The sequence below is a fragment of the Aulonocara sp. 'chitande type north' Nkhata Bay genome, linkage group LG12 (assembly GCF_057382095.1).
Source record: "Aulonocara sp. 'chitande type north' Nkhata Bay isolate Kocher_YH1m ecotype deep benthic linkage group LG12, A_spYH_male_GT1.1, whole genome shotgun sequence".
Taxonomy (NCBI): domain Eukaryota; kingdom Metazoa; phylum Chordata; class Actinopteri; order Cichliformes; family Cichlidae; genus Aulonocara; species Aulonocara sp. 'chitande type north' Nkhata Bay.
Genome location: NC_141355.1, coordinates 10,929,757 through 10,956,988, shown reverse-complemented (window position 1 = coordinate 10,956,988; position 27,232 = coordinate 10,929,757). Strand labels below are relative to the sequence as shown.

The 27,232-nt window shown below is 41.9% G+C and overlaps 1 protein-coding gene across 7 annotated transcripts; it reads left to right on the top strand.

Annotated features, from left to right (window-relative positions):
* The first annotated feature begins 148 nt into the window (after positions 1–148).
* On the top strand, positions 149–26,832 carry ccdc180 (coiled-coil domain containing 180). Of its 7 annotated transcripts, none has more exons than XM_086313503.1 (37): positions 149–326; positions 3,845–3,942; positions 4,022–4,095; positions 4,575–4,684; positions 4,789–4,917; positions 5,113–5,223; positions 6,224–6,319; positions 6,400–6,563; positions 7,909–8,016; positions 8,158–8,237; positions 8,464–8,552; positions 8,693–8,812; positions 8,900–9,073; positions 10,090–10,205; positions 10,643–10,769; positions 10,941–11,001; positions 11,078–11,139; positions 11,299–11,480; positions 11,560–11,729; positions 12,943–13,123; positions 13,206–13,352; positions 13,427–13,571; positions 17,142–17,258; positions 17,338–17,415; positions 18,074–18,157; positions 18,332–18,486; positions 18,739–18,794; positions 21,951–22,002; positions 22,728–22,817; positions 22,895–22,961; positions 23,179–23,314; positions 24,458–24,618; positions 24,701–24,826; positions 24,905–25,001; positions 26,124–26,217; positions 26,376–26,487; positions 26,608–26,832. In XM_086313503.1, the coding sequence occupies exons 1-37, from the start codon at positions 267–269 to the stop codon at positions 26,743–26,745; spliced, it is 4,167 nt and encodes a 1,388-aa protein (XP_086169629.1). In that variant the 5' UTR covers positions 149–266; the 3' UTR covers positions 26,746–26,832. The 7 variants fall into 7 exon arrangements, 6 of the variants coding, with proteins under 6 accessions (XP_086169629.1, XP_086169630.1, XP_086169631.1 ...); XM_086313504.1 differs by having other exon boundaries at positions 4,019–4,095; positions 4,789–4,905; XM_086313505.1 differs by having other exon boundaries at positions 4,019–4,095; positions 26,648–26,832.
* Positions 26,833–27,232: the final 400 nt, after the last annotated feature.

The window sequence follows — 27,232 nt, the reverse complement described above, 5'->3', positions numbered from 1 at the left end:
GTTTTACCTTCTTTTTACTCCTTCACACCAGGAAAGTGGTAAAAATGTAAGAAAAGTTTGATTTCTTGGAACTGCAAACAGAAGGCACATTTTTCCCGTTGACCCTGAACGCCACACAGCTTTCGTCCAAGTTACATTGTCATGGTGACGGGAAAAACGCTCAGCCCGAGCAGGTACATGGTTTAGTGTGTGTGACAACAGAAAGAAAGGTTATTAAACAGTGTTACTGTCAGCCTGGACTGAAGATTGCAGCAAGCCTCATCGTCATGTGTGAGAGCACCGCGGTTCCGAGCGGGGAAGTTTACCGGCAGCTGTTCGACGCTCAGGTGGGTTTGAGGTCACACTTTACCTGAACGCCGCAACAAAGAGATTTCATTTTCATTTATTTATTTATAAAGCACATTTAAAAACAACAGGGAGTTGATCAAAGTGCTGTACAAAATAACAATTAAACAATGACATTAACAACAACAACAACAGGTAAGAAAATTAAAAGAAAATTAGGATAAAATAATTGGTAACTCTCATACAGTTTCGAAAGCCAGAGTAAAAAAAAATGTTTTAAGATGCGATTTAAAAAGAGTAACAGTTGGGGCCTTTCTAATGTGGAGAGGTAGATCATCCCACATTTTCGGTGCCACAATCGGTGCCCGATCTCCTCTATGAACCATCCTAGACTTATGTAAGGTAAGGAGCAGGTGATGGCTTGATCGAAGGGCACTAGAGGGCGTATAAAGCTGCAATAGGTTGTAATAATAGTTGCTATTGTTGAAGCTACCCACAGGGGGCGCTCTGGAATCAATAAGATATACAGAGTAGAAGAAGAAGTTATCGTGGTAGAAAGAATAATAAACAGCTAGCTGAAGCTAGCACCAGGAGCAATTCTTGATGTTTTATTCATAGAGGAATAAGAACATTACATAGGTCAGACAAAAAGTCCGGTGCCTGGCCATTTAGCACTTTATAAGTCGAAAGTAAGATTTTGAATTTAATTCTAAAACGTACTGGAAGCCAATGAAGGGAAGCAAGCACCGGAGTAATATGTTGGTGTTTCTTCACACGAGTCAAAAGGCGAGCTGCAGCATTCAGTACAAGTTGGAGCCGGGCCAAGCTGGACTGACTGACACCCACATACAGTATAGTGAATTGCAGTAATCCAATTGAGATAAAACCCATCCATCCATCCATCCTCATCCGCTTTATCCGAGGCTGGGTCGCGGGGGCAGCAGCCTAAGCAAAGAGGCCCAGACCTCCCTCTCCCCAGCCACCTCCTCCAGCTTATCCGGGGGAATACCAAGGCGTTCCCAGGCCAGCCGAGAGATATAATCTCTCCCGGGGCCTCCTCCCGGTGGGACATGCCTGGAACACCTCACCCAGGAGGCGCCCAGGGGGCATCCTTGTCAGATGCCCGAACCACCTCAGCTGGCTCCTTTCGATGTGGAGCTGCAGCTGCTCTACTCCGAGCCCCTCCCGGATGGCCGAACTTCTCACCCTATCTCTAAGGGAGAGGCCAGCCACCCTTCGGAGGAAGCTCATTTCTGCCGCTCGTATCCGCGATCTCGTTCTTTCGATCACTACCCACAGCTCGTGGCCATAGGTGAGGGTAGGGACGTAGATCGACCGGTAAATTGAGAGCTTCGCTTTTACACTCAGCTCCCTCTTCACCACGACGGACCGGTGCAGCGTCCGCATTACTGCAGCTGCAGCCCCAATCCGTCTGTCGATCTCCGGCTCCCTTCTCCCATCACTCGCGAACAAGACCCCGAGATACTTGAACTCCTCCACTTGGGGCAGGAACTCATCCCCGACCCGGAGTGGGCACTCCACCCTTTTCCGGCTGAGAACCATGGCCTCAGATTTGGAGGTGCTGATCCTCATTCCCGCTGCTTCACACTCGGCTGCGAACCGTTCCAGTGCGAGCTGGAGGCCCTCACCCGATGAAGCCAACAGAACCACATCATCTGCAAAAAGCAGAGATGAGATTCTGAGGCCACCAAAGCGAAAGCCCTCCGCCACTTGGCTGCGCCTAGAAATCCTGTCCATAAAAATTATGAACAGAACCGGAGACAAAGGGCAGCCCTGGCCTTAATGTTTTGAGATAAAACAAACGCATGAATTGCTCGTTCCAAGTTTCTAAAGGATAAAAAAGATCTCACTTTGGATCGGAGCCTTAATTTAAAAAAGGACCGCTGGACAACTGAATTAATTTGTTTCTTGAATGTAAGTATGCTATCCAAGAACATGTTAGCACATGTTAGGTTACATAATTCCAAATCTGGGGCATTGAAATTACAGCTTGGTCCAAAAACAATTACCTCAGTTTTATCCTCGTTGAAGGTAAGAAAATTTAAGGCCATCCAGGTTTTCTTTCTTCATCATATCTTTATTTACTTTTTCCTTTATACAAAAAACAAACAAACAAAAAAAGACAACAAAAGACAAAAACAATTACCACAACAACAACAGAGAAAAAAAACAAACACAATAAGCAGTCTGAGACATGTAAACGAAAAACGAATACAATATATATAATTCGGTCTACCAGTCATTTACACATTTGTCCTGACAAACTCAACCCGCCATTGGAGTGGGGCTGCCCCTCTCACTATGGTTTTCTTCAGATCATCAGGTAAGTAATCCAATAGCGGGCGCCATATATCCAAAAAAATATCTTCATTGGCACTTAATTTGCACTCAGTCTTTCCATTGGTAAAACTCTAAAGATTTCTTTATACCATATTTGTTCAGAATTTGCATAAAGTTAAAAGATTAAAACTAATAAAAAAAATGTAAAAAGAGACTTTTTCCATTTGATTATATTTTACATGATGGATTATGCAGAAAGTAGAATAGGGCTGAAAGATCTATTGCTTTATCACCTATTCAGGTTGTAAATCATGTTTTTAAAAAGTAACTAGTAACTAAGTAACGAATTACTTTTGAAAATAAGTAATCACCGAAGTAATGGGATTACTTTTTTGGGGGGGAAGTAATCAGTAATTAGTTACTGATTACTTTTTTCAAAGTAACTTGACCAACACTGGTGAATGATGCTGCAGAGCTCCAGCTGCCTGCCTGAACCAGATATGGAGGGAAGATTGAACTCACTCTTCCCTCCATATCTGGTTAAGTTTTACATTTTAAATATTATACATAAACTTGAAAAAGAAATTCTCATTAGCACAGAGCATTTGGGAGTCACCGAAGTACACATTTACAGCCATAGCAACACTAAACCATAAGGCTTGTTGCCGTTGCACATTGCACTTTGTTGATGATAAAATTTGGGCTGTGGTGTTTGTTTGTTTTTGTCTCTCTGTGTACGGACAGACTGCAAATCAATTTCCCATTGGGGACAATAAAATTACCATTGACCATTGATAACTGCCCCATGAACTGCAGACTGCAAAAAGAAAAGATATGAACATAACGATTGAAGTGTGCTGCTTGTTGCATTAATTACTGATTTTGCATGCATGCATTGATTTGATGAGGGTTAAGCATGTTTTAGAAAAAGCTGACACTTTCATACTTTGAATCATGGAGCAGAGGTAAACAAACCTTACTGACTCCTTCCCAGTAAGAAATCACAAACAGAGGCCTCAAGCAGTGGGATTTGATGCTGCAGTAGGAGCACTGTGAGCGCAGGAGGTGTGTACAGTCTGACTGTGCACACGTCCTCCTGTGTTCATACAGAACCACTTCACTGTTTCCTTCCTTCTTCCTTGAAGAGTAAAACTGACAACGTGGGCTCACTGATCAGCAGAACTCAAGATGTCTGACGAGGGCTGACATGTTCTGTTGCAGCAGTGACTGAGCTGTTTCTTGTTCTCATGTGTTTCAGGCTCAGCTGTCCAGATCTCTTCTAGCCGGATGCAGAGACACCGGGACAAATTGTCTGTCTGCTGTGGACAGCAACACACACTGCAGCACAGCCAGCAGGTGGACAGAGACACACACCACTGTTACATATCTGTACTGCATCCACTCTCTCAAAACGTTGTGTTTTTTCCTTTAGTAGAAGGCAGCAGGCGGAACACAATGATGATGATGATGATGTCATAGATGATGTCGGCAGACTTCCAGATGCCGTGGGTTAGTGGTGCTTTTACTTCTACAACAGACATGCAATACAACAGGGTCGTAGCTAAAGTGGGTCTGGGGTGCCACTCGCCCAAAACTGTGCTGTCAAGTCATGTGCAGTCATGGCTACATACAGGGTGGACAATGGATCTAGGTTTACTTGTGTTCACTTGTTGTTTTTACCTTTTTTAGAATGCATGGCATCTCATTGCCCACCATTCCTTAACACAACCAAAGCTGAGCCCCCAGCAGGCCCAGGTTACTATTCACAGAGGGCAAAGCAATTTTTTGTAACATTTAAAAAAGCTTTTTACTACTATAAAGCTGGGATTTAATTGTTTCTGGACAGGAAGAGAGACTACAGGGTGGGGTTTTTGGCACTTCATTTTTCAGACCTGAATGTTTGCAGCTAGATCAGCTAATCTAACAGAAACATTAAGTTAAAATGTCAATGTTCACATCACAGTCAGAAGCTTCTCTCTTTATTTTAGTTGTTGATCATCCCAGCTCTGACATCATTGAACGTCTGACAGAGAAAAAAATTCAAAAACATCAAGAGGCTCTCAAACAGCTGGATTCAGACCTGAGCCAGCTGTCTCAGGTACAATGCATCGTAGTTACACTGCACCTGAGGGCAATACATGCTGTGGTGTCACAATACATACTCTGTGTGAAATTATTGGCCACTGTCTGTCATTGTGTCAGGTGTGTGAGACTCAGGTGAAGGCCATCAGTCAGGAGCTATTGTCCAGTCTGCAGGAGGTGGATCTCAGATTGGACACCCTGAAAGTCAGAATGAATCAGCTGGAAGATCTGGAAGATGTCAGTATGCAGGTACACATGACATAAAGTTTAGAAGATCAAATACAGTTTTAAACCCGCAGCCTGATGAAGCTTGTGATTTTTTTTAAAAATTGCCAAACCTTCAGAATAATTAGACTTGGTGTGGTTGGTGGAGTGTGAAAATAATATCTTATGGGCTGGAGAAATGTGATTGGTTTTGAGAGTGTTAATTTCATGTGTGTGCAGGAGATCCACGGTCTTTGGAAGAAGGTAGAGGAAGACGTGAAGCTGAAGAAGACCACTATCGTAGAACTTAACCTCAAACTGACTGAAACTGAAAAACAACGTACTGACCAGGTCAGACTGAGCGTCACTGACACTTTTAAAATTTTACCCAAAGAAACCATTTGACACCCACAGTCAGTGGTTGAACAATAGAGGGCAGTACTGTACAGTTGTGGTCAGAAGTATACTTAAAATCTTCATAATACATTTCTTTAAACTATTTTTTTCCTATGGTGGAAGGACTATACAACAGCTTTGATGTCTTAAAAACAGAAATTGGGTCCACAAGTTTAAATTTGTTTTGGATTTTAACTAATCCAAACATTGACACAAGTATGGATACAAGCTTAAATATATACATAGACTCACTTAAGTCTTTTAATAAGTACTGCTGAAGGTTCTACATTTACAGCCTTGTAAAGAAGTGGTTGATCTATGAATTGTACATTTACACAAGTTGGGAAGGTCTCTTGGAGTCATTGGAGCACATATTAAGATGATCAGTTCAAACAAATGTTCAGATGTGCCACGACTTTAACAAGGTCTGGAAGAAGACCCAAACTATCACCCTGAGACAAGAGGAAAATGATTTAAAACCGGGTTTTACATCTTCATGGAATAATAGAGTGCTGATCACGAAAGAAGGCCCTGCTCGTTAACAGACGCTTTGAATCTTGGCTGAAATTTGCAGCTGCTCATGTGGAGTAGCCAAATGTCCCCAAGAGAAAGGTTTTATGGTCAGAGACAAAGATTGAACTATTTGGCCACGATAGCATGATGAGTAGTAAAAGTGAGGCTTTCAATCCTAAGAACACTTTATCAGCTGTCATTGATGGTGGTGGTAGTTTGATTCTCTGGGGCTGGTTTGCCCTCAGTGGTACTGGTACACAAAGTGGATAGAATAATAGAACAGCCAGTGTGTATACTGCTGAGCAGCTGTGGAGAAAAACCAAACCAAAATTCAAACTTGTGGACCACTTCCTGTTTGTTTAAGACATTAAATGATGTACATGCTGTATAATCATTCTAGAAAAAGAGCAGTTCAGTCAATGTATTTTTCTTTTTCTCATAGATCAGAGCTATTATCAGGAAGTACTACCGTGTGTTGGAGCAGATCAGTTTCCTGCATCCATCTGACATCCACAGGCTGATCCACACTGAAGCTACAGTAAGTCACTGTGACCTCTCATCTGACCTCTAACCTACATAAAATGATAAATTGCACTTCTATATCTCTGTTTGTCTCAGATGCTGAATCAGTCTATGCTAGCAAACCGTCGCAGCATTGCCCGACTGCTGCTGCTCCTCCAGGAGGAAAATCTACATAAGGAGTCGATCCTTCGTCGGCACTGGGAGGACTGTCTGAGTCACTGGAGAAGGAAAAGAGTCCACAGAATTGTAGATCAGTTCAGGTGAGTGGAGCACCATGTTATACATTGATGTGAGTTAAAGAAGCCAGAAGCTTAAAAGATTCAGGATTAGCTTGTTCAACACTCTAATCCACTTTGTTCATTTTCCCAAAGTCAGAAGAGAATTAGATTGGAATTGCTGAGTTTGGTAATCCAAAATAACTCCTCTTATGACTCTAGAAGTCATTAACTACAGAATATATCAATAATGGCAGGGCACGAAGATTCTCCTCAGCAAAGCAAGAATTCCTGTTAGGGGAGGACTGGGATTTAGACTACAGGCATTGTCACCAAAGCAACGAAAACAAAAAAGAAGGGGTGGCAAAAAGTGGCTGACAATATTAAATTTAACTTATTATAAATACAGGGCAGTCTGGGTAATCAGATACCAGAACATTTTCCGTAATTTCATCATGAAGAAAACTGAGAGACTGTGAGACATTTCAGGGTTAAATGTTTAAATAACTATCTTTACACTGTCATCCATTCCATCCATTCATCCATCTATCCATTATATCCAGAGATATCATTTCTCCAGCGTGTCCTGAGTCTGCCCTGCAGCCTCTTTACAGTGGAATGTTCCCAGATCACTTCACCCATGTAGATTGGTTGGGCAAACTCCCACATAGCTCCTTAAGATGATAAAGAGTTGGTTGTATGTTCTGGGTCCAGGATGAAAACCACATTGTTCCTCCTGTATCAGAGAATTGACGAATGAATGAACTTTCCTTTCCAGTGCCCTGGCATAGACCTTTCTAGAGAGGCTGATGAGTATTATCCCCCCGTAGTTAGAGGACACCCTCCAGTCCCCCTTCTCAAAGATGGGAATCACAACCACAGTCTGCCGATCCATAGGCATGGCCCCAGATCTCCACGCAATGTTGCAGGTGCATGTCAACCAAGACAGCCCTACAACATCCAAAGCCTTTAAGAACTAAAGGTGAACCTCACCACCGGACACTCTTCTTACAGCTCTGTCTGGAGGCCTGGCTACAGGGTTGGGCAACCCTACATGGTACACTGGTACCTTGATTTTCTTCTGTCCATAGGTGTTGACTGAATCACTCTTTATTTGGCCACTCACCAAGGACCAATTTGCCTAACGTTTGTCTAACAAGGACACTATCTCAAACTGACATTGAGGTAATGTCTGCAGCTTTAATTTTTTAACTCCCAGACCCTGGACAAGTTGGAGGGCTTTTATTTCCTAATATTTTTCTATATTTGTGGTCAGTTTCAGAACTGCTGTGACAGTCAGTCCTACAACTGAAAGATCAGGCATCACTCCAAATTGTATACCATGGTAAGTTTTTGAACTGGCTGATAATCAGTAGTATTTGTGTCGTAGAGGTCTCTGCAGCAGGAATGAGGATCAGCAGCTGGCCTCAGTTCAGCAGATAAAACTAACCCAGCAAGATCTGACTGAACGGCGCCGTGACATCATTAACAAGATCAGGTAAGATCAGGTGAAAATAAACAAACATAAATCATAATCTTTTCATTGCCTGGAGATCCAGTCAGTCCAGTTTCAGTGTAATTTCTTTTGTTTTCACCCCGTGTTCTTCTTGTCAAGTCACATATTCTCTTTGTGTTTCAGCTCTCTGGTCCCACCCACCTGCTCCAAAGCTTTGGTGTCTGATTGGTTTGACCAACTAACAGATGTCAATCAGCAAATTGGTAACTGTCCTCTGGAGTCACTACTACTGATACAGTATGAGTTTCACTTTACAAACTTAAATCACTATTTGAACAGCAGAAAACATCACTGTATCACCTTCATGAAGCAGCTATGTTACCAAGTCATCCAAATCATCTGTTATCCTGCTTGTGGTAAATTGGCAGAAGCACAAGTCTGAGTTATACTATGGTGATGATAAATGTAGGTTTGTATTTGTGTGTTCAGAGCATTTCCACACTGAGCTTCTCCATCAGCTGCGTTGCTGCTTTGAACAGACATGGCAGAATCAGCTGGCGGAGGTGGAGCGCTGTAAGGTAAATGCACTTGGTTAGCTCTGATGTAGCAGCTTTCAAATACCTTTAGTTAATAGCTGACTGCTGTCTGCAGCTACATCATCGTAGCAATGATTACATTCCAGCATACAGGCCTGTAATTTTAACCTGTCATCCTACAGGAAGTCCTCTCATCTTTGGAATTGTCAGAAGAGGAAGTGAATGACATCATCAACTCACAGCTTCTCACAGTGATTGGAGCACAGCAGAGTCAGGATGAAGAGCAGCTGGCCGCTTTAGATGTCAGTCACGTAAACCTGCCTCAGACTGTTTCTGTGCACTGTATCAGAGCATCCACGTGTTCATGCTTTCTGCTTGTCTGTCTGCAGGTGAGCAGTGACTCTGTGGCCCGTCATGCTTTCAGTCTAAGTAGAAGTGTATTTGTTGTCATGCGAGCAGCAGCATTGCTGTGGGAGACACATTGCCAAAGATTAGAGAGGAGAGATGAAAAACTACAACAAGACCTGAATGATCTCAGATGCTCACAGCAGCAGCACTTACAAGTGAGTTGCAATAAAACACAAGCAGGTAAGTCAAATAAAAACAACAAACACAATCAAGTAGTAAAAAAAAAAGAATGCTTGGACACTGCTAGCATAATGGACAGGTTTTCGACGGGGCTCCCACACAAACGCAAAGCAGGAGATGAGGCATCGCTAAATATGTTTCTAAACCAACTTCCTTCCAAGCCAAAGACTAGAAAATATGGTGAAGCATATCTTCCCTTTGGCTTCACCTGCACAAGTGCCAAGGTAGGTCTCCCCTGCAGAATTGGTTTTCCCTGCGTCAGGAGCAGGCGCCGGACTCTCCAAATCACGGACAAACAGTATCCCACATTCTTGATTTTTAGTTCACAAACTTGTGATAACTAACTACTTCTGACATTTTGGACATGTTAGCTCTTTATACAGTAAAGTTACAGTGGGATACAAATAATATCAGGCCGATCCTGCCATAATTTACTCCCCCTGTCCAAATTACAGACAAACAGTATCCCACAGTTGTTTATGTTTTTGAACCCATTTTGCACAGAGAGACATTTTTTGAAAAATGTATTGATAGCAATGTTGAATATTATTACCCAGGAAAAAAACAACTACACGTAAAATAATTCCACCATGATGCCTCTGCCTTTCTAAATGGAGGGACAGTAACTGCGTGTGTATATGTAAGAGTGTAAAACCTGAAGATAGTAAGATTTACAGTATTTTCTCTCAATCTGCCATTCTGCAATTCATCTCATGTAAACAAAAAAGTATGTAAAAAAAGTTTGGGAACCACTGGTCTAATATAAGAATTTATTTGATGATCAGAAACGTGTAATTGTGACAAATATGAAGAAAAAAACCTCTAAGAAATCAGGAAGCGGGCAAAGTTTTTAATAGCACCTTAAAGGATTTATGTTAACAAATTACATACAGGTAAGTTACCGTCACAGGTCGACGTGGTTTTCACACTTTTGCCCAAGAGAGAGCATGACAGGTTCCCTTTTCCAACATGCTTGCTCTTATTCTATCAGAAACGGAAGATGCAAATGGATGACCTGTTAGGAGGACTCCGTCAAGAGAGCAGTGAGGATGCTCTGAAGACATCTCTGGACAAAACTATCGGTTACTTGCAGCAGATTAAGCACAGGTACTACAGGGTGCCAGCTAAGGCTAATCCCAAAGCAAAATCCAAATAAAAGTTCATTTTCTCTCCAATTTATTACAAATATTGAAATTCACAACATCCCCACCCAGTTTGTTAACATTTTGCCTTGGACCATAGCAGGGAAGCAATGTCTGTACAGTTCCCCAGGGAACAATCAATCACATCATGAAAACGCAAAGCTTAGCTGACCAACTCTGATTATTTAACATGATCATTTGTCTGATTGGCCGGAGGCGAACACAGCCACAACTTTAACTGTAAAAAGGACAGAGGTTGTGTGGGCAGGAAGAAAGGTGAATTTGAATAAAAGGTCCTAATTTTCAGTGTGTGTGTGTGTGTGTGTGTGTGTGTGTGCGCGTGTGTGTGTGTGTGTGTGTGTGTGTGTGTGTGTGTGTGTGTGTGTGTGTGTGTGTGTGCAGTTGCAATCAATTTGTCATTGATCAATGGACCCTGTTGAATCTTCACCCGTCGTGCTGTTTGGAGGAGCTTGTCTCCTACAGCAGGAACCTCAGCTCCTTCTACCACCTGAGTCACACCTACCAACCGGTAACCATAGCAGACAGACCTCACTCACTACATGTAGCCGGTAACCACAGAAACACAATTACAGTGAAACCTGAAATAGTTTGCATCGATCTGAACACATCTGACTTTTTCATCTCATTGTCCTCTAAAAAAGGTTATCATCAATTTAAGTCATGTCTCTTTTTTTCTCAGAGTCCAGGGGATTTGGAAAAGCTTGTCCAACCATCTAGCGGCCGATCCAGCCCATACCTGGGTCTGTTCTTTCACACTCATGCTCAGATACTTAAACTGGTTTTATTTAGTATTGACATGTTTATTTGTTTGTGTAGAAACCAGCTGGCAGATTGAAAGTCCTGAAACTTCACACAGCTCTCAAAATTGGCTAATTGAGGTGATGCTAATTAATGATAAACAATAATCAATTTCTGATTGATCCAGAAAATATCAATGGTTATGTGTGTGTGTGTGTGTGTGTGTGTGTGTGTGTGTGTGTGTGTGTGTGTGTGTGTGTGTGTGTGTGTGTGTGTGTGTGTGTGCGCGCGCATTTCAGGCAGGGTCCATCCTGAAGGAGATCTGTGATTTCAGCAGCTCTGTCACCTTTACCTCATCAAAAGATGTGGTCTACTCAGCTCCTGTCTTCAGATGTTCCACTCCCAACCTGCCAGTCAACCTGGAGTGGGAGACACACCTGAGCTTATTTCCTGTGGACCTCCTCCTGGACTCACTGAGCAGGTACTCACACACGCACGCTTGTATTTCCACTCTCAGTTGAAAGATCACCACCTCAAAGGCTGACTGTCTGTGTGTCAAGGTCCCGGACTCTGTTCTTGAACCACCTGGAGCAGCATTTCCACAATGTGCTCAGTTTAGCGGTTTCAATGATGAGAGACAGGAAGGAGGCAGTGCGCTCAGAGCAGGAGCTCCAACTCCAGCAGCTGAGCCCCCGACATATCAAGACCCATATATACGAGCCCCGCATGGGTAACAGACACACACAAACAATGCACAAATGTTGGTGAAAGTTAGTCAAAGGTTACAGAATTTGCTGTAACACATGCTAGTAATCATGATTCACAGAATGGATATAAAAGATGGGTTTAAACAGTGATTTCAACGTTTTTCCTACTGACATCTTAAGTTTTGAAATCAGACTTGAATGCATGAGGCTAAAAGACACCAAATCCTTTTACAAGCAAGTGCTGCCACTCAGAAATGATTTTAAAATGTCTCTAATGTCTAACTTTAACAGCCACTGACATAAATCGACAATAAAACTGCAGTTATAGAATCATCAGTGAAATTTTTTTTTGAAGCAACTCATAATAGGTTTTCCGACCTTGCCAGTTAATTATTATTATCCTCGTATAAGATTTTGTTTTTCAACTAAATGACTCACTCATGCTGGCCACTGAAAAGAATACAGGTTTAAAACTGCATCCACCCTGGAAGTAGTCTAGTTGTTTGAAGCTAACAGCTAGTGGTCCTTCAATGCTCCAGTTGCCTAAGTGACCCTGTAGCATACAGTATTTAATACCAGGCCATATTTCAATCAATTATATCTTTCACTCCCATTAGTAGCTTGCGTGGAAGTTGAGAAAAGATTATCTTGTCTGCTCAATAATCCAGGTAAGAAAGTTGATTGGTAATGGACTGATTCTTATATAGTGCTTTTCTACTCCAGAGTACTTTAGACAAGATGTCACATTCACCCAAACACTTTCTCTATGCTGAGTGCTTTTTAACTACATTCACCCTGATGGATGCATCGGAGAGCAACTTGGGGTTAGTATCTTGCCCAAGGATACTTGACATGCAGACTGGAGGAGCCAGGGATTGAACCACCAACCTTCCGATCAGTAGGTGACCTGCTCAACCTCCTGAGCTACAGCCACCCACTGTTTCTCCCACTGGAAGTTCAACATCCAAAATTGTATTCAGAATCAGCTTCTTTGGGAAAAGATTACCTCTTGTCTGGATACGTCTCATTGCCAGCAGTTAAGTTAGATGCTTGAAGTCACAAAATGTCATTCACTTTCTGTAGCATCTGCTTAGCACGTCACTACCAATACCAATGTCCATCTATATTAATAGTCTGTGGTCCTTCCCATATTATTTTTACAGAAGCAGCTAGAAGCATATAGTGACAGGTTAATAATGAAAACACCTCTTAACCAAACTGTGTCTTTGTGCGTAGCTGAGCTACAGCTCCACAGACAGCATGTGGACACCCACTTTGAGGGTGTGTTGGACCTGTTGACCTCCTGTAGGATGGAATTGCAAGACCTGCAGGCCTCCATAAAGAAAAAGAACATGGAGCTTATGGTCACTTTGTCCAACATTGAGGCCAACATCCAAACAGCCAGCAGCAGTCAACAGTAAAAACTGTCTATCTGCACCTTTATGTGACTGTCAGCTTAGTGAGACCGAGACACTGACCACAGGTATGTTTCTCTGCAGTTGGGAGGCTGCTAGCACCACACTGCAGGACTGTCTGCATGGACACATCAAAGAAACGCAGGACTGGCTGACCAACTTCAGACAGACAGTCATGATAAGAATGGAGGAGGGCAGAAACAAAACAGCACAACTCCTCAGCTCCTTCAGGTAACGGCAGCTGCAGCAGACTCTTCAGCAAAACAAAGTGATCATCACCAGATGAGTGTGTTTTCCTCCTGCAGGCTGTTCAGTGAAGGAGGAGATTTTGCACCTCAGGAGCTAAAGATGTTTCAGAGAAGGGTGAGGGAGGAAACTAAGCGTATCAGCACAACTGAGGAGTCCATCTACTCTGCTCTTGAGGCTTTTGAATCCAGGAGCTTACAGAAGGTGCAATGTATTATCCTCTGTTAATTGTTACTTCTGTAAAGCACAGTTTGCATAAAATGGTCGAGTAGAGCCTGGTCGCTCTTTGGACAAAATTCCTATTTCCATCCCAATTCTCTTGCCTGGTGGCCCCATGATGACATCAAACCTAGACTATATATAAAAGATCCATATGGTCACCATTTAATTGTGGACTCAGGATTTTGAAACCTTATTCTTAGTGTTTTCACTGAGAACAGTTGGGGTCAGAAGTTACCATATTTGGACAAGAAAGTGGAATGTTCGATAGGTAGATAACAGTAACAAGCTTAGTAAGCAAACTGCATACATGAACTGTACTGGGGCAATGCTCAGACGCACATATTAGCATATTAGCTAAACAGTGGAAAGTAACACACTGGGACAATACTAGAATATCACTCACCATAAGTGAAGCACAAACATATTAGATAACTTTTATTTAGATAATTCTTTAATCCTCCAAAAGGCACCAACAATCACATTTTCTTTATTTGTATAGTTTCCCCTTTATAACAGCTTTTGCCCCTCAGTGTCCCAGGGATTCCAGGGGCTATGTTGTCAGTGGACTTTTTGCCCCCATGACAAATTGGTCCTGGGTGAGGGACCAGACAAAGAGCTATTCAAAAAGTATAAATTACACAAAACATACAGCCAAAGCAATCCAAGTTTTTCCTGGTTGGCGTTAGAGTTTGTTCCCTGTGCCTTCGGGTCGGGAAATAGGTCATAACTGTGATCTGCGGTTATGTGTCGAATGACAGTTTTTGGAGTCCCTGGGCGGGATGCTTGAGGAAGGTCCACCTGGGGACTCTGTCGTCTTACTGAGAGACTTCAACACTTGTGGGCAACGACAGTGAGACCTGGAAGGATGTGACTGGGCAGAACACTGGACCAGGTGGAAGGCTTCGACTTGAGTGGTCTCAGAATCTCATCTCTGCTTTTTGCAGATGATGCAGTTCTGTTGGCTTTATCAGGGGGTGGCCTGATAAAGCCAACAGCTGTCAATTTACTGGTATACCTACGTCCCTACCCTCATCCATGGTCACCAGCTTTCGTTAGTGGCGGAAAGAACAAGATTGCAGATACAAGCGGCGGAAATGAGCCTTGTCTAAGAGTAGCTGGCCTCTCTCTTAGAGATAGGGTGATGAGTTGGGCCATTGGGGAGGGGCTCAGAGTAGAGCTGCTACTCCTCTAAATTGAAAGGACCCAGTCTCTTTGATAGCTAGGAACATGCTACTGTAGGCCCTATGTCCAATAATCTGGTGTTTATTGGTGTTTTTTGGAATAATCTGAAAAACAATATTGCTTTCTTACACTATTGTCAATGTCCAGGTCGCTGTGTACATCTTTTACAGTGGGGCAAAAAAGTATTTAGTCAGCCACCGATTGTGCAAGTTCCCCCACCTAAAATAAGATAAGATAAGATAAGATAACCTTTATTAGTCCCACACGTGGGAAATTTGTTTTGTCACAGCAGGAGTGGACAGTGCAAAAGTTATGGGGCAAAAATTAGAATACAATAAGAATAAATACAGTATACAACTGTACAGAATAGAATAAAATAAAATACTATATACAGTAGAATAAAATAAAATAAATATACAATAAGATAAAAATAGAATACAAATACAAATACTATATACAAATGATGACAGAGGCCAGTAATTTGCACCAGAGGTACACTTCAACTGAGAGACAGAATGTGAAAAAAAATCCATGAATCCACATGGTAGGATTTGTAAAGAATTTATTCGTAAATCAGGGTGGAAAATAAGTATTTGGTCAATAACAAAAATACAACTCAATACTTTGTAACATAACCTTTGTTGGCAATGACAGAGGTCAAACGTTTACTATAGGTCTTTACCAGGTTTGCACACACAGTAGCTGGTATTTTGGCCCATTCCTCCATGCAGATCTTCTCGAGAGCAGTGATGTTTTGGGGCTGTCGCCGAGCAACACGGACTTTCAACTCCCGCCACAGATTTTCTATGGGGTTGAGGTCTGGAGACTGGCTAGGCCACTCCAGGACTTTCAAATGCTTCTTACGGAGCCACACCTTTGTTGCCCGGGCGGTGTGTTTTGGATCATTGTCATGTTGGAAGACCCAGCCTCGTTTCATCTTCAAAGTTCTCACTGATGGAAGGAGGTTTTGGCTCAAAATCTCACGATACATGGCCCCATTCATTCTGTCCTTAACACGGATCAGTCGTCCTGTCCCCTTGGCAGAAAAACAGCCCCATAGCATGATGTTTCCACCCCCATGCTTCACAGTAGGTATGGTGTTCTTGGGATGCAACTCAGTATTCTTCTTCCTCCAAACACGACGAGTTGAGTTTATACCAAAAAGTTCTACTTTGGTTTCATCTGACCACATGACATTCTCCCAATCCTCTGCTGTATCATCCATGTGCTCTCTGGCAAACTTCAGACGGGCCTGGACATGCACTGGCTTCAGCAGCGGAACACGTCTGGCACTGCGGGATTTGATTCCCTGCCGTTGTAGTGTGTTACTGATGGTGACCTTTGTTACTTTGGTCCCAGCTCTCTGCAGGTCATTCACCAGGTCCCCCCGTGTGGTTCTGGGATCTTTGCTCACCGTTCTCATGATCATTTTGACCCCACGGAATGAGACCTTGCGTGGAGCCCCAGATCGAGGGAGATTATCAGTGGTCTTGTATGTCTTCCATTTTCTGATGATTGCTCCCACAGTTGGTTTTTTCACACCAAGCTGCTTGCCTATTGTAGATTCACTCTTCCCAGTCTGGTGCAGGTCTACAATACTTTTCCTGGTGTCCTTCGAAAGCTCTTTGGTCTTGGCCATGGCGGAGTTTGGAGTCTGACTGTTTGAGGCTGTGGACAGGTGTCTTTTATACAGATGATGAGTTCAAACAGGTGCCATTCATACAGGTAACGAGTGGGGGACAGAAAAGCTTCTTACAGAAGACGTTACAGGTCTGTGAGAGCCAGAGATTTTCCTTGTTTGAGGTGACCAAATACTTATTTTCCACCCTAATTTACGAATAAATTCTTTACAAATCCTACCATGTGGATTCATGGATTTTTTTTTCACATTCTGTCTCTCACAGTTAAAGTGTACCTCTGGTGCAAATTACTGACCTCTGTCATCATTTTAAGTGGGGGAACTTGCACAATCGGTGGCTGACTAAATACTTTTTTGCCCCACTGTGTATACAGTATAGATCGTGAATATAATGTGTTTATATCTGGTTGTCAGCAAAGCAGATTCTTGGGTCTTTACCTTTAATTATTAATTAATTAATTAATTAATTAATTAATTAATTAATTAATTAATTAATTAATTAATTAATTAATTAATAGAACAATATAGAAAAAGTCCAAGCAACTAGAGAGATAAGTAGTAATAGTAATAAGTTTTAAAGTGGAATGATATGTGAGACCACTAAATGTCTGGCAGGTAGAAACTGAATTTTTTCACATGATATTTATGGTAGCAATACTCTATGCACACTAGTGGAGACTCCAGAGGTAGTTCTGGTGTTCAACATTAAACAGTCTAATGATATTTTGCAGGTGAAAGAAGTGTCGGCTCCCTTGGAAGAGAAACTGTCCTTTTTGAAGTCTGAGGTGAAATTTATTGAGGACGCCCAGAAAATGATCACCAGCACACAAGTTCACATCAAAGCTGAGGTGCCCATCTCTCTCTCTCTGTCTGCTTGTCTCTCTCCGTCTTTGCTGGTTGTTTATTAATACTGTTGGGCCCGTCCAGGCTGCCAGAAGTAACCACCAGCAGACTGTTATCAGCAAAAGACTGGAGGACCTGAGGAAGATGTTGGATGACACACAGGTAGTAAGGTAGCTGGGAGATTTGACTGTGCAGTGACAAAGTTATATTGCAGCTGGAAGAACAGTGGCCCATAAATACAAGAGGTAATCAAAAATGTCCAAGAACAGGACCAATTAAAACCAAAAGGCTTACCTGATATGAATTTGAGTGATCTCAGACTCGTGGTCATCTTTTTGTGCACCTCTGAAACAGAAGCTTATATTTTTTTTATTTCCACAAGTTTGAGGGCTGTGGTGAAACTGCAAAGAACACAGTGTACGTGGTCAGAGCTTCCAGGAAACAATTCTGAAAAGCAGGTTTGCTGGATGCTGTCAGGACATGTTTGAGAAGATGACAATGGAGATGATCTAATCCAGATATAATATGAACATTGGCTAATTGAACAGGGCTGGTAGGAATAAAAGCAGGAAAATGGGAAAACTGGTAGATTTAAAAGAGGCAAGAATGAACAGTACAAACTCCACCAAAACTGCACATAATTAAACAAAAGCCACAGAAAAAAAATCTGTGTCCATACTTATAGTAGTAACATAACATTATTTTTTCACCCCTGGTCAAATGACTACTGTTATTACTCCTATTCAGTTACTGTACAGAGGACTGTAGTACTTATACCAAAGAACAAGAGCTCCAACGTGAATATTTTCTCTATATGCAGCTGTCTCCAGATCAGGTTTGTTCCTTCCTGTCATCAATCAATAAAGAACTCAGGGAGTGCTGTCAGTACCTGGATTTGAGTTTGGTATGTCACTTCCTATCCACCACCTGTTGCCTTGTTTTTCTGCACTGCTTCTCTTCTTTCTAGGCTGCATGGGGTCTATGCCCTCATCTTCTATTTTTCTTCTGCCTTTTGCAGACAGTCTTGACCCGGTCTATTTTCTTTCCATGTGGATTAATTTTTCATTTTTGTGTTCAGGACTCTGCACTGGAGGAAAGCCTTGCTTTGTCAGGTCACCATAAATCCAGGAAGCAGGTCCTGCTAAACCTGTCTCCTGGTTTACTGCAGCCAAACAAAACAAATATGGACCCCCTTGATGATCCTGTTGTGGGGATCATCAGGTCCTTGAACAGGTATATATGTGGAGGTCCATTTAAGTTAACTTTGGGTTGATGGGGCTGCTCTAATTTTCAGAGTTGAAAATCCAACTTCCAGTTGAAAATTCTAACTCGGAACTCAGACATTACAACTTCCAACTTTAATAGAAGGCACTAATAATCCTGCTGCTGCAGGAACAAGATTACTGCTGGTTGTGTGATACTCTTTGATTATGCAGACAAAAAATGTTTCACCCCCTTATTTCTGTCCAACACCCAAACATACAGGATTAGTTGCCAAGATCCAGCAAAGGAAAGAGAACGGAGACAAAGGATATCTTCTGGTAAAGTACAAACATTTGTTTCCTTTTTCATTCTGACGGAAATATGTCTTTTTTCTCAGTAGTGTTGCAGAGAGTTGCACATAAACTACTTCACCACTCATACAACCTGTAGGCAGCTTAGTGCAGTTCACTGTTTTTCTTTTTAAAAACTGGTCACAGGATTGAACTTGTATTGCTAACTTATTCTAGCATTACAATAGAATTTGCCTTAACTTCTATTGTGTAGAGCACTTTTACAGTGGTTTTAGCTTTCACCAGGTTATCTCAGACCTCGCTGGGCTGAGTAGGTTTATGGTGAGGATCAGGATTTCTTTCAATTCATCCATCCATCCATCCATCCATCCATCCATCCATCCATCCATCCGCTTCCGCTTATCCTTTTCAGGGTTGTGGGGGGCGCTGGAGCCTATCCCAGCTGTCATAGGGCGAGGGGCGGGGTACACCCTGGACAGGTCGCCAGTCTGTTGCAGGGCTAACACACAGGGACAGACAACCATTTGCACTCACATTCATTCGCACATTCACACCTAGTGACAATTTAGATTATCCAATTAATCTATCCCCACAAGCTGCATGTCTTTGGATGGTGGGAGGAAGCCGGAGTACCCGGAGGGAACCCACGCAAACACGGGGAGAACATGCAAACTCCTTCTTTCAATTCAATTCAATTTTATTTATATAGCGCCAAATCACAACAAAAGTCGCCTCAAGGCGCTTCATAGATACAGAGAAAAACCCAACAATCATATGACTCCCTATGAGCAAGCACTTTGGCGACAGTGGGGAGGAAAAACCCTTTTAACAGGAAGAAACCTCCGGCAGAACCAGGCTCAGGGAGGGGCGGGGCCATCTGCTGCGACCGGTTGGGGTGAGAGAAGGAAGACAGGATAAAAGACATGCTGTGGAAGAGAGACAGAGGTTAATAACATATATGATTCAATGCAGAGAGGTCTATTAACACATAGTGAGTGAGAAAGGTGACTGGAAAGGAAAAACTCAATGCATCATGGGAATCCCCCCGGCAGCCTATGTCTATTGCAGCATAACTAAGGGAGGATTCAGGGTCACCTGGTCCAGCCCTAACTATATGCTTTAGCAAAAAGGAAAGTTTTAAGCCTAATCTTAAAAGTAGAGATTGTATCTGTCTCCCGAATCCAAACTGGAAGCTGGTTCCACAGAAGAGGGGCCTGAAAACTGAAGGCTCTCCCTCCCATTCTACTTTTAAATACTCTAGGAACAACAAGTAGGCCTGCAGAGCGAGAGCGAAGTGCTCTAATAGGGTGATATGGTACTATAAGGTCATTAAGATAAGATGGGGCCTGATAATTTAAGACCTTGTATGTGAGGAGCAGGATTTTGAATTCAATTCTGGATTTAACAGGAAGCTAATGAAGGGAAGCCAAAACAGGAGAAATATGCTCTCTCTTTCTAGTCCCTGTCAGTACTCTTGCTGCAGCATTTTGGATTAGCTGAAGGCTTTTCAGTGAGTTTTTAGGACATCATGATAATAATGAATTGCAGTAGTCCAGCCTGGAAGTAATAAATGCATGAACTAGTTTTTCAGCGTCACTCTGAGACAGGATATTTCTAACTTTAGAGATGTTGCGCAAATGGAAGAAAGCATTCTTACATATTTGTTTAATATGTGCGTTGAAGGACATGTCCTGGTCAAAAATGACTCCAAGGTTCCTCACAGCGTTACTGGAGGCCAAGGTAATGCCATCCAGAGTAAGAATCTGGTTAGATGCCATATTTCTAAGATTTTCAGGGCCGAGTACAATAACCTCAGTTTTATCTGAATTAAGAAGCAGAAAGTTAGCGGCCATCCAGGTCTTTATGTCTTTAACCAGTGTGTGAATGGGTGGATGACTGGTTGTGTAAAGCGCTATACAAATACAGGCCATTTACCATTTAAGACATTTCTGCAGTTTAACTAATTGGTGTGTATTATCTGGCTTGCTAGATAGATAGAGTTGGGTGTCATCTGCATAGCAGTGAAAATTTATGCTATGTCTTCTAATGATGCTGCCTAAGGGAAGCATGTATAGTGTAAACAGAATTGGTCCTAGCACTGAACCCTGTGGAACTCCATAATTAACCTCAGTGTGTGAAGAGGACTCTCCATTTACATGCACAAATTGAAGTCTATTAGATAGATATGATACAAACCACTGCTGCGCAGTACCTGTAATACCTACAGCATGTTCTAATCGCTCTAATAGGATATTATGGTCAACAGTATCGAATGCTGCACTAAGGTCTAGCAGGACAAGCACAGAGATGAGTCCACTGTCAGAGGCCATAAGAAAATCATTTGTAACCTTCACTAAAGCTGTTTCTGTGCTGTGATGAGCTCTGAAACCTGACTGAAACTCAGTCATATCCTTAGTAAAAAAAAAAACTTTCACGAACTGAAAACTTTCAAATGAAGTATTTTGGCATTACAGTTTTTCATTTGTGTGTTCAGCGTAACCAAAGACTATATAAACAAGGTGTGTGTCTGTGTGTCAGCCTTTCTTAACATACCCTTAAGCCTGGATGATTAACTGGTGACTGAAGGGCTTCACACATTGAATGCATAAAATCAATATGAATATTTTGTGCATTCTAAATATTTTTCAGACAAAGCTATTCTTTGTGCATCTGTTCACACTGACCGCGTTATTTCACTGGGACACATTTTTGGCATTTATTTTTTCAAACCAACCTTCATTTTTTTGGACCCAAATAAACAGATCTGACCGCAGACTGCATTTGGAAACAAATGCCCTCATAGCTCAAACGCACACCAGTACTGACTACTAGAGAGATGGAAGTAGAAAAATAATTCTGTTTTACTTCAGACATACAGCTATACGCTGCTCCAGGTCATGCTGCCTACTTGTGAGAATTGGATGAACCCAGAATCTCAGTTTCTTACTTTTCTTGTTTAGAAACGTCAGAACCAGCTCATCATGACTTGCTGTCAACTTATTTTCTTTTAAAGTGCGTTTTTTTGAGGAGGAATTTTCCACAAAATGTGTTCGGTGTGTATATATGTTATACAGCAAGTTTGGATCTGGAAAATTCTCAATTTCGTGTTGTTGGTTTTTTGCAATGCGTTTGGTGTTTAACAGCCAACCCAGTTCAGACTGACAGCATGTTGTGTTTCTGCAGGTCTGAATCCTATCCAGCTTCAGCAGAGACAAGATTCTGTCAATGCACCGAGGTAAACACATGTAGAAACATGATGCATTGCAACTCATCTGAACATCAATGTCATTTTATTTATGGTCGCAAACATAACAACACTGACAGCCATTTTACTTTCTTGATATGTCATCATCACTGATGACCTTACACCCAGATTGTATAATTTTTTATTATTTTTAAATACTAAGTCTTTCTAACTGTCATACTGTAATGTCATACACTAATACTTCTAGTATTATTATCCTAGTATATTGCCCCGAAACCTAACCTTATGTTTTGGTGAAAAATAAAGTTAAACTTCTTTGGAATAATATAAATATTTTAGAAGTGTGTCGAATACAATTATTTTTTGTTCTCTTATTGCCAAGACCTATTTCCATAAGTCACAAATCTCATAATCTGGTACATTAGGATAATGGAGTAAGGGATACTATATCCCTAACAGAATTCCACAGTTGACTAACACATGTCCTATTTTTAGAGGAAAATGGGGTTTGCCAAGACTAGGGAGAAGAATTGTAGGGTTAGGGTTACCCAAATCAAATGGTGTTAGCTGATCCGTTCTGTCCCCTTCCTTCAAACATGGTCATGTGAGGTTTAAGGTTAGCTGTAGACAAAATGGCAAATTTGAGGATTCATATTAAGGTCATTTTTAGTACAATAACCACTAATAGATATATGTTATAGATAATCTATGACTTGTTTGTCCTATTTTATTTTTAACCTGTGTTTGTATTTCAGTGTAAAGAGGGGTGCCAGGTTTATCAGGACTGATATCAGGCATGAGAGAAGGTTCCAGATTTTTGGACCCGAACCAGATCAGAGTGCACAGTGAGTCCCAACTGATTCAGATCTGATGTGTAGCTTATGGAATGTTCTAGTTCCATTATGATATTTCTGCATTTCAGGTCTTTTAGCTCCAAAGTTAATTTGGCGTTGTGGAAAGCCAATGACATTCTCCTGCAGCTTGCTGAGGTAACATAAACATGACTGAGGGGAAATCCTATCCCTAACAGTTTCCTGAAAACCACAGAGCACTCGATAATTAAATTATTTTCTGATGCTAAGGTTCCACTTTAACTTCACACTGATCCACATCATCTCACTTGATGTTATCATTGGTCCAAACTGAATTCAAATTGACCTCAACCTGCACAAACTAACACGAACCTTTCGCTTGTCCATCCATCAGGACTTTTATCGCAGTGAGCGTCTAAGCTGTTTCCAGCTTCTTCCTGACTCCTTGGACCAATGGATTGAGAACACGCAGCAGAAGCTGGTGGGATACCACGAGCAGGCAAGCAGGTTTCTGGACACCAGCAGAGATGGTACCCATTCAGTAATACAACAATTTTCTGTCCATCTTTTTGATGACTAACATTTCTATAATTTTACACTGTAATCTGGCTGAGGCCTTAATCTTGTCCTAATCTGAACTCTAACAGTCCTTTGAAGATCTGGTCCAAACAGATGCTAGATGAAAATATCCAGCCTTCCTTTATATACATAGTTGGATTTTCTCCATTCTGAACTCAGCAACCTTGGGTGAGGTAAATTAAAAACTCCTTAGTGGCAGGACCACTGGAGTGGATGAGATTTGCCCTGAACTCCAGTGCAATAGTTACACCCTTTTGCACATGCTCAGTAAAATGACAACTGATAAAGTTTAACAGGTTAGAGTGTAACTTAAACCAGTCCCAAAGAGTGGACTAAAACGACAGTTGCCAGGTTTAAATTATTTATTGCAAGCTGCCTGATACAGAGAAAGCAACTGTGGAGGGGAGTGAATAGGCAGGTTTTGGACACAACATCTGGACTAGCAACCTTCCCAGAGCATAGTCTTCCTAGTTCCAATCCCACCTTTGTCTCTGTGACAGACAATGGTGGAAGAACAGGTGTGAGATAGGAAATAGCTGCCATATTAGAGATGCAGGGAGACGTGGGAGCTGTGGTTGAGAAGCACACAATTGGAGGAGTTGCACTGAAGATGCCCACGTGTTGAAAAGAATTAGGAGAAAGTGATGGAGGAGCAGCAGTGGATGTAGGTGTGACCACACAGTAAAATCAATTGAAGAACTGGTTGAGTTCATCAGCTCTACCCACTTCACCCAGGAGTGGCTGTCTTTTGTTTTTGCTGTAGCCAGAGATGGTGTTGACTGCTCTCCACACCTCACAGATGTTGTTGGGCTGTAGATTCCTTTTTGTATTTCACTTTTGCCATTTTCAGTCTCTCCTTCAGCTCATGATGCACATGTTTGAGCTGTTCTATGTCACCATCTCTAAAAGCTATATTTTTCCCATGTCCCAAAACAAAAACTACAGAATTAGAACAGACACATGAGAGATACAAACAGGAACATCAGGCTGAACTTATATATCTTAGAAAGATACAAATATCTCAAAGCAGTCACACAGAATAAGCACCTAAAAATTTTATACACACTGTCTGTCTCTACCTGTCTATGGGTCAGATGTGGTGAAGCAGCTGTCTGTGTTCGAGGAGCTGCTACTTTTATCACCTGCAGTTTTGATCAGTGACCATGAGCGACAGCATGGGTCGGGGCTCAGAGAGGAAGTGGCGAGACTCACACAGAAACTGGAGAAGACTCTGGCAGCCAGTGAGAAGGAGAAGGTGTGAAGCTGTGATGCAGAAGGCTCTGATACAGACAGTAAAGATCTGCAAGGTGACTGGTTTCTATGTGTCTGGTTGTCAGAGTGTGAACATAGGTCAGCTGCGAACGTCTCTCGGGGAGGATGAGCTGGAGATGCTGAACAGCAGAGAAGAGCTGAGACAGCAGCAGCTACACAGCACTATCTCCAGTGCACACCTTGAGCTGCAGGTATGTGACAGTGGCACCAGATAACACCTTTCTAATCTGCAGTCTCACTTTGAGTGTGCATTTTATTATTGAATGCAGGAATGTGTGAGAGGCAGAGGGGGGGAGTTTGTTACATCACTGGCTTCTCTGACAGAGAAGCTGCTCCATCAGATGAATGACCTCTTTAGCCCTGCAGGTAACCTTTACTCATTTGTACCATCATAATGACTGTGTGTGTGTGCATGTGTGTGTGTGTGTGCAGAGATGCTTACCTTAAGCTGTAATGGACATATTATAAACATCTGTTCAGTTAGGCTATAAATCATAGATGATCACCTGCCTGACGTGCTGCAAGTAATGGAGCCTACATAGCAATTTCCCTGTGGTAATTAGCACCAAGACATCAGACCTTGGAATAGTTGCTTAGGCTCATATGTAAAAAGATGGCAGTGTTGTCAAGTTTTTAAATAGTTTTTTATTGGAGTTTATTGATGATTCCAATAAAATGACCTTGGAAATGTAAGTTTGTCTGAGCGATCGGATTTAAATGGCATCCATCAGGCAGGTGCCCAAGAACATAATGATTGCTCTGCCAGAGCTCCAGCATTGCTCTGTAGAGAGACAAGAACCTTCCAGGAGTACAACCATTTCTGCAGCACTCCACCAATCAGCCCTGAGCTGACAGAAGTGACTCAGCAGTCAAATGCACATGGCAGCCTGCCTGGAGTTTGCTGAAAAACCATATGAAGGATGCTCAGCCCATGAGAAACAAAGTTCTCTGGCTTTGGGACCACTCTGTCAATGTCCTTGAGTTGTTCAGCCACAGACCAGACTTGAACCCAATTGAACATCTCTGGAGAGATCTGAAAATGTGCACCAATCCTTCAAATCCCACCTGATGAAACATGAGAGGTTCTGCAAAGAAAATTTGGAGTAGCTACCCCAAAATATGTGTACCATGCTTGTAGCATCATACTCAAAAAAGACTTCAAACTGTAATTGCTGCCAAAGCTGCTTCAACAAAGTATTGAGCAAAGATTGTGGGGTATTGTGTGTAGAATTTTGAGGTGAAAAGGCTGTTACATTCCAAAATGTGAAACAAGTGAAGTGAATACTTTCTGGATAAAGTCACTAAAATTTAAAAGCATCTGAATGGTGATTTCCCACGTGCATTTTATATATCTGGGTAACCAATGAAATTAAAGTTTATTTATATAGTGCTTAAAAATTTCTGCCCAGATAAGTTCCCAGATGCATTTCAAGATGAGTACTTCCAAAACAACTTTGAATAATTTTTATGTTTAACCTGTTTCCATAGAAACTGGTACAGCAACAGCACGACAGCAGACGTGTGGTGCTGTTACTGTAGAAGCAGCATCTGAAACAGGAAGCAGACCAAGCGCTGAAAATAGGTAACCTTTGACCTCTGACCTGCATGTTACCCCTGGCAGTACAGATGTTTGTGACTAGAGAAGAAACTATAGTCAATTTAAAGTGTGTGTGTGTGTGTGTGTGTGTGTGTGTGTGTGTGTGTGTGTGTGTGTGTGTGTGTGGACATGACAACCAACAGCACAGGTGACCTGCCATCTTCTCATACTACGGTAACAACAGTTTCGATCGCTACATCCAAGTGGACCCCAGGACATGTGACTGTTATGGAGCAAAGAAACACTGCTATGAAGGTGTGTATACACACACACACACACACACACACACACACACACACACACACACACACACACACACACACACACAAACAAAATGACACATGTAATTAATGTTTGTGTGTGTGTGTGTGTCAGCGGTTTGAGCAAGTGGTCAAGTTGGAACTGTTGTTCTCAGACGACATGAAACGAAGACAGCTGAGCGGACAGCAGAGCTGGAACACACACTGGAGACAACAGATACACTCTCTGAAACTGATACAGAAGCCAACATAGCAGCAGCTGACTGAAAGTTTTTGGTGTAGGCTGTGATGACATTTACTGCATTTAATGTTTGTTAATAAAACAGAGAAGAAGAAAAACTTCCTGACATCAGTTGTTGTTTTTTTCTACCAGCAGCAGAGTCATGAACATCTGACCACCTACATCAGCCGTGCAAGAGAAGCAGAATGAGAGCCTTCCCATAACCAGACATATGTCGACACCTGAACACATTTTACTCTGAATGTGACAAAGCACTAACTTGAAACATCTAATGTGATTCTTGTCTCACTAGGAAATTAAGAAATATTAGTGCCTTTTCCAAGGTTGTTTATACTTAACTAAAAGTAACCTAAAGATATGTAGGTTATCTTTATTAACCTAAAGAAAATTACGTATGAAAAACTTACTAACATAAAAACTCAAAACTAAACTTTAGAAAGAAAGGAAAACTAGCTCAAAATATGTTACTGTCATTTATAAACTAAGATGCAGCCAGTTC

Bases quoted from the DNA above. Each gene is read 5' to 3' on its own strand.
- ccdc180 (XM_086313502.1), top strand. From the start codon at position 267: ATGTGTGAGAGCACCGCGGTTCCGAGCGGGGAAGTTTACCGGCAGCTG. The intron at 9,074-10,089 runs GTGAGTTGCAAT...TTATTCTATCAG, and splicing joins CACAGCAGCAGCACTTACAA to AAACGGAAGATGCAAATGGA. The intron at 22,003-22,727 runs GTAAACACATGT...TTTGTATTTCAG, and splicing joins GATTCTGTCAATGCACCGAG to TGTAAAGAGGGGTGCCAGGT.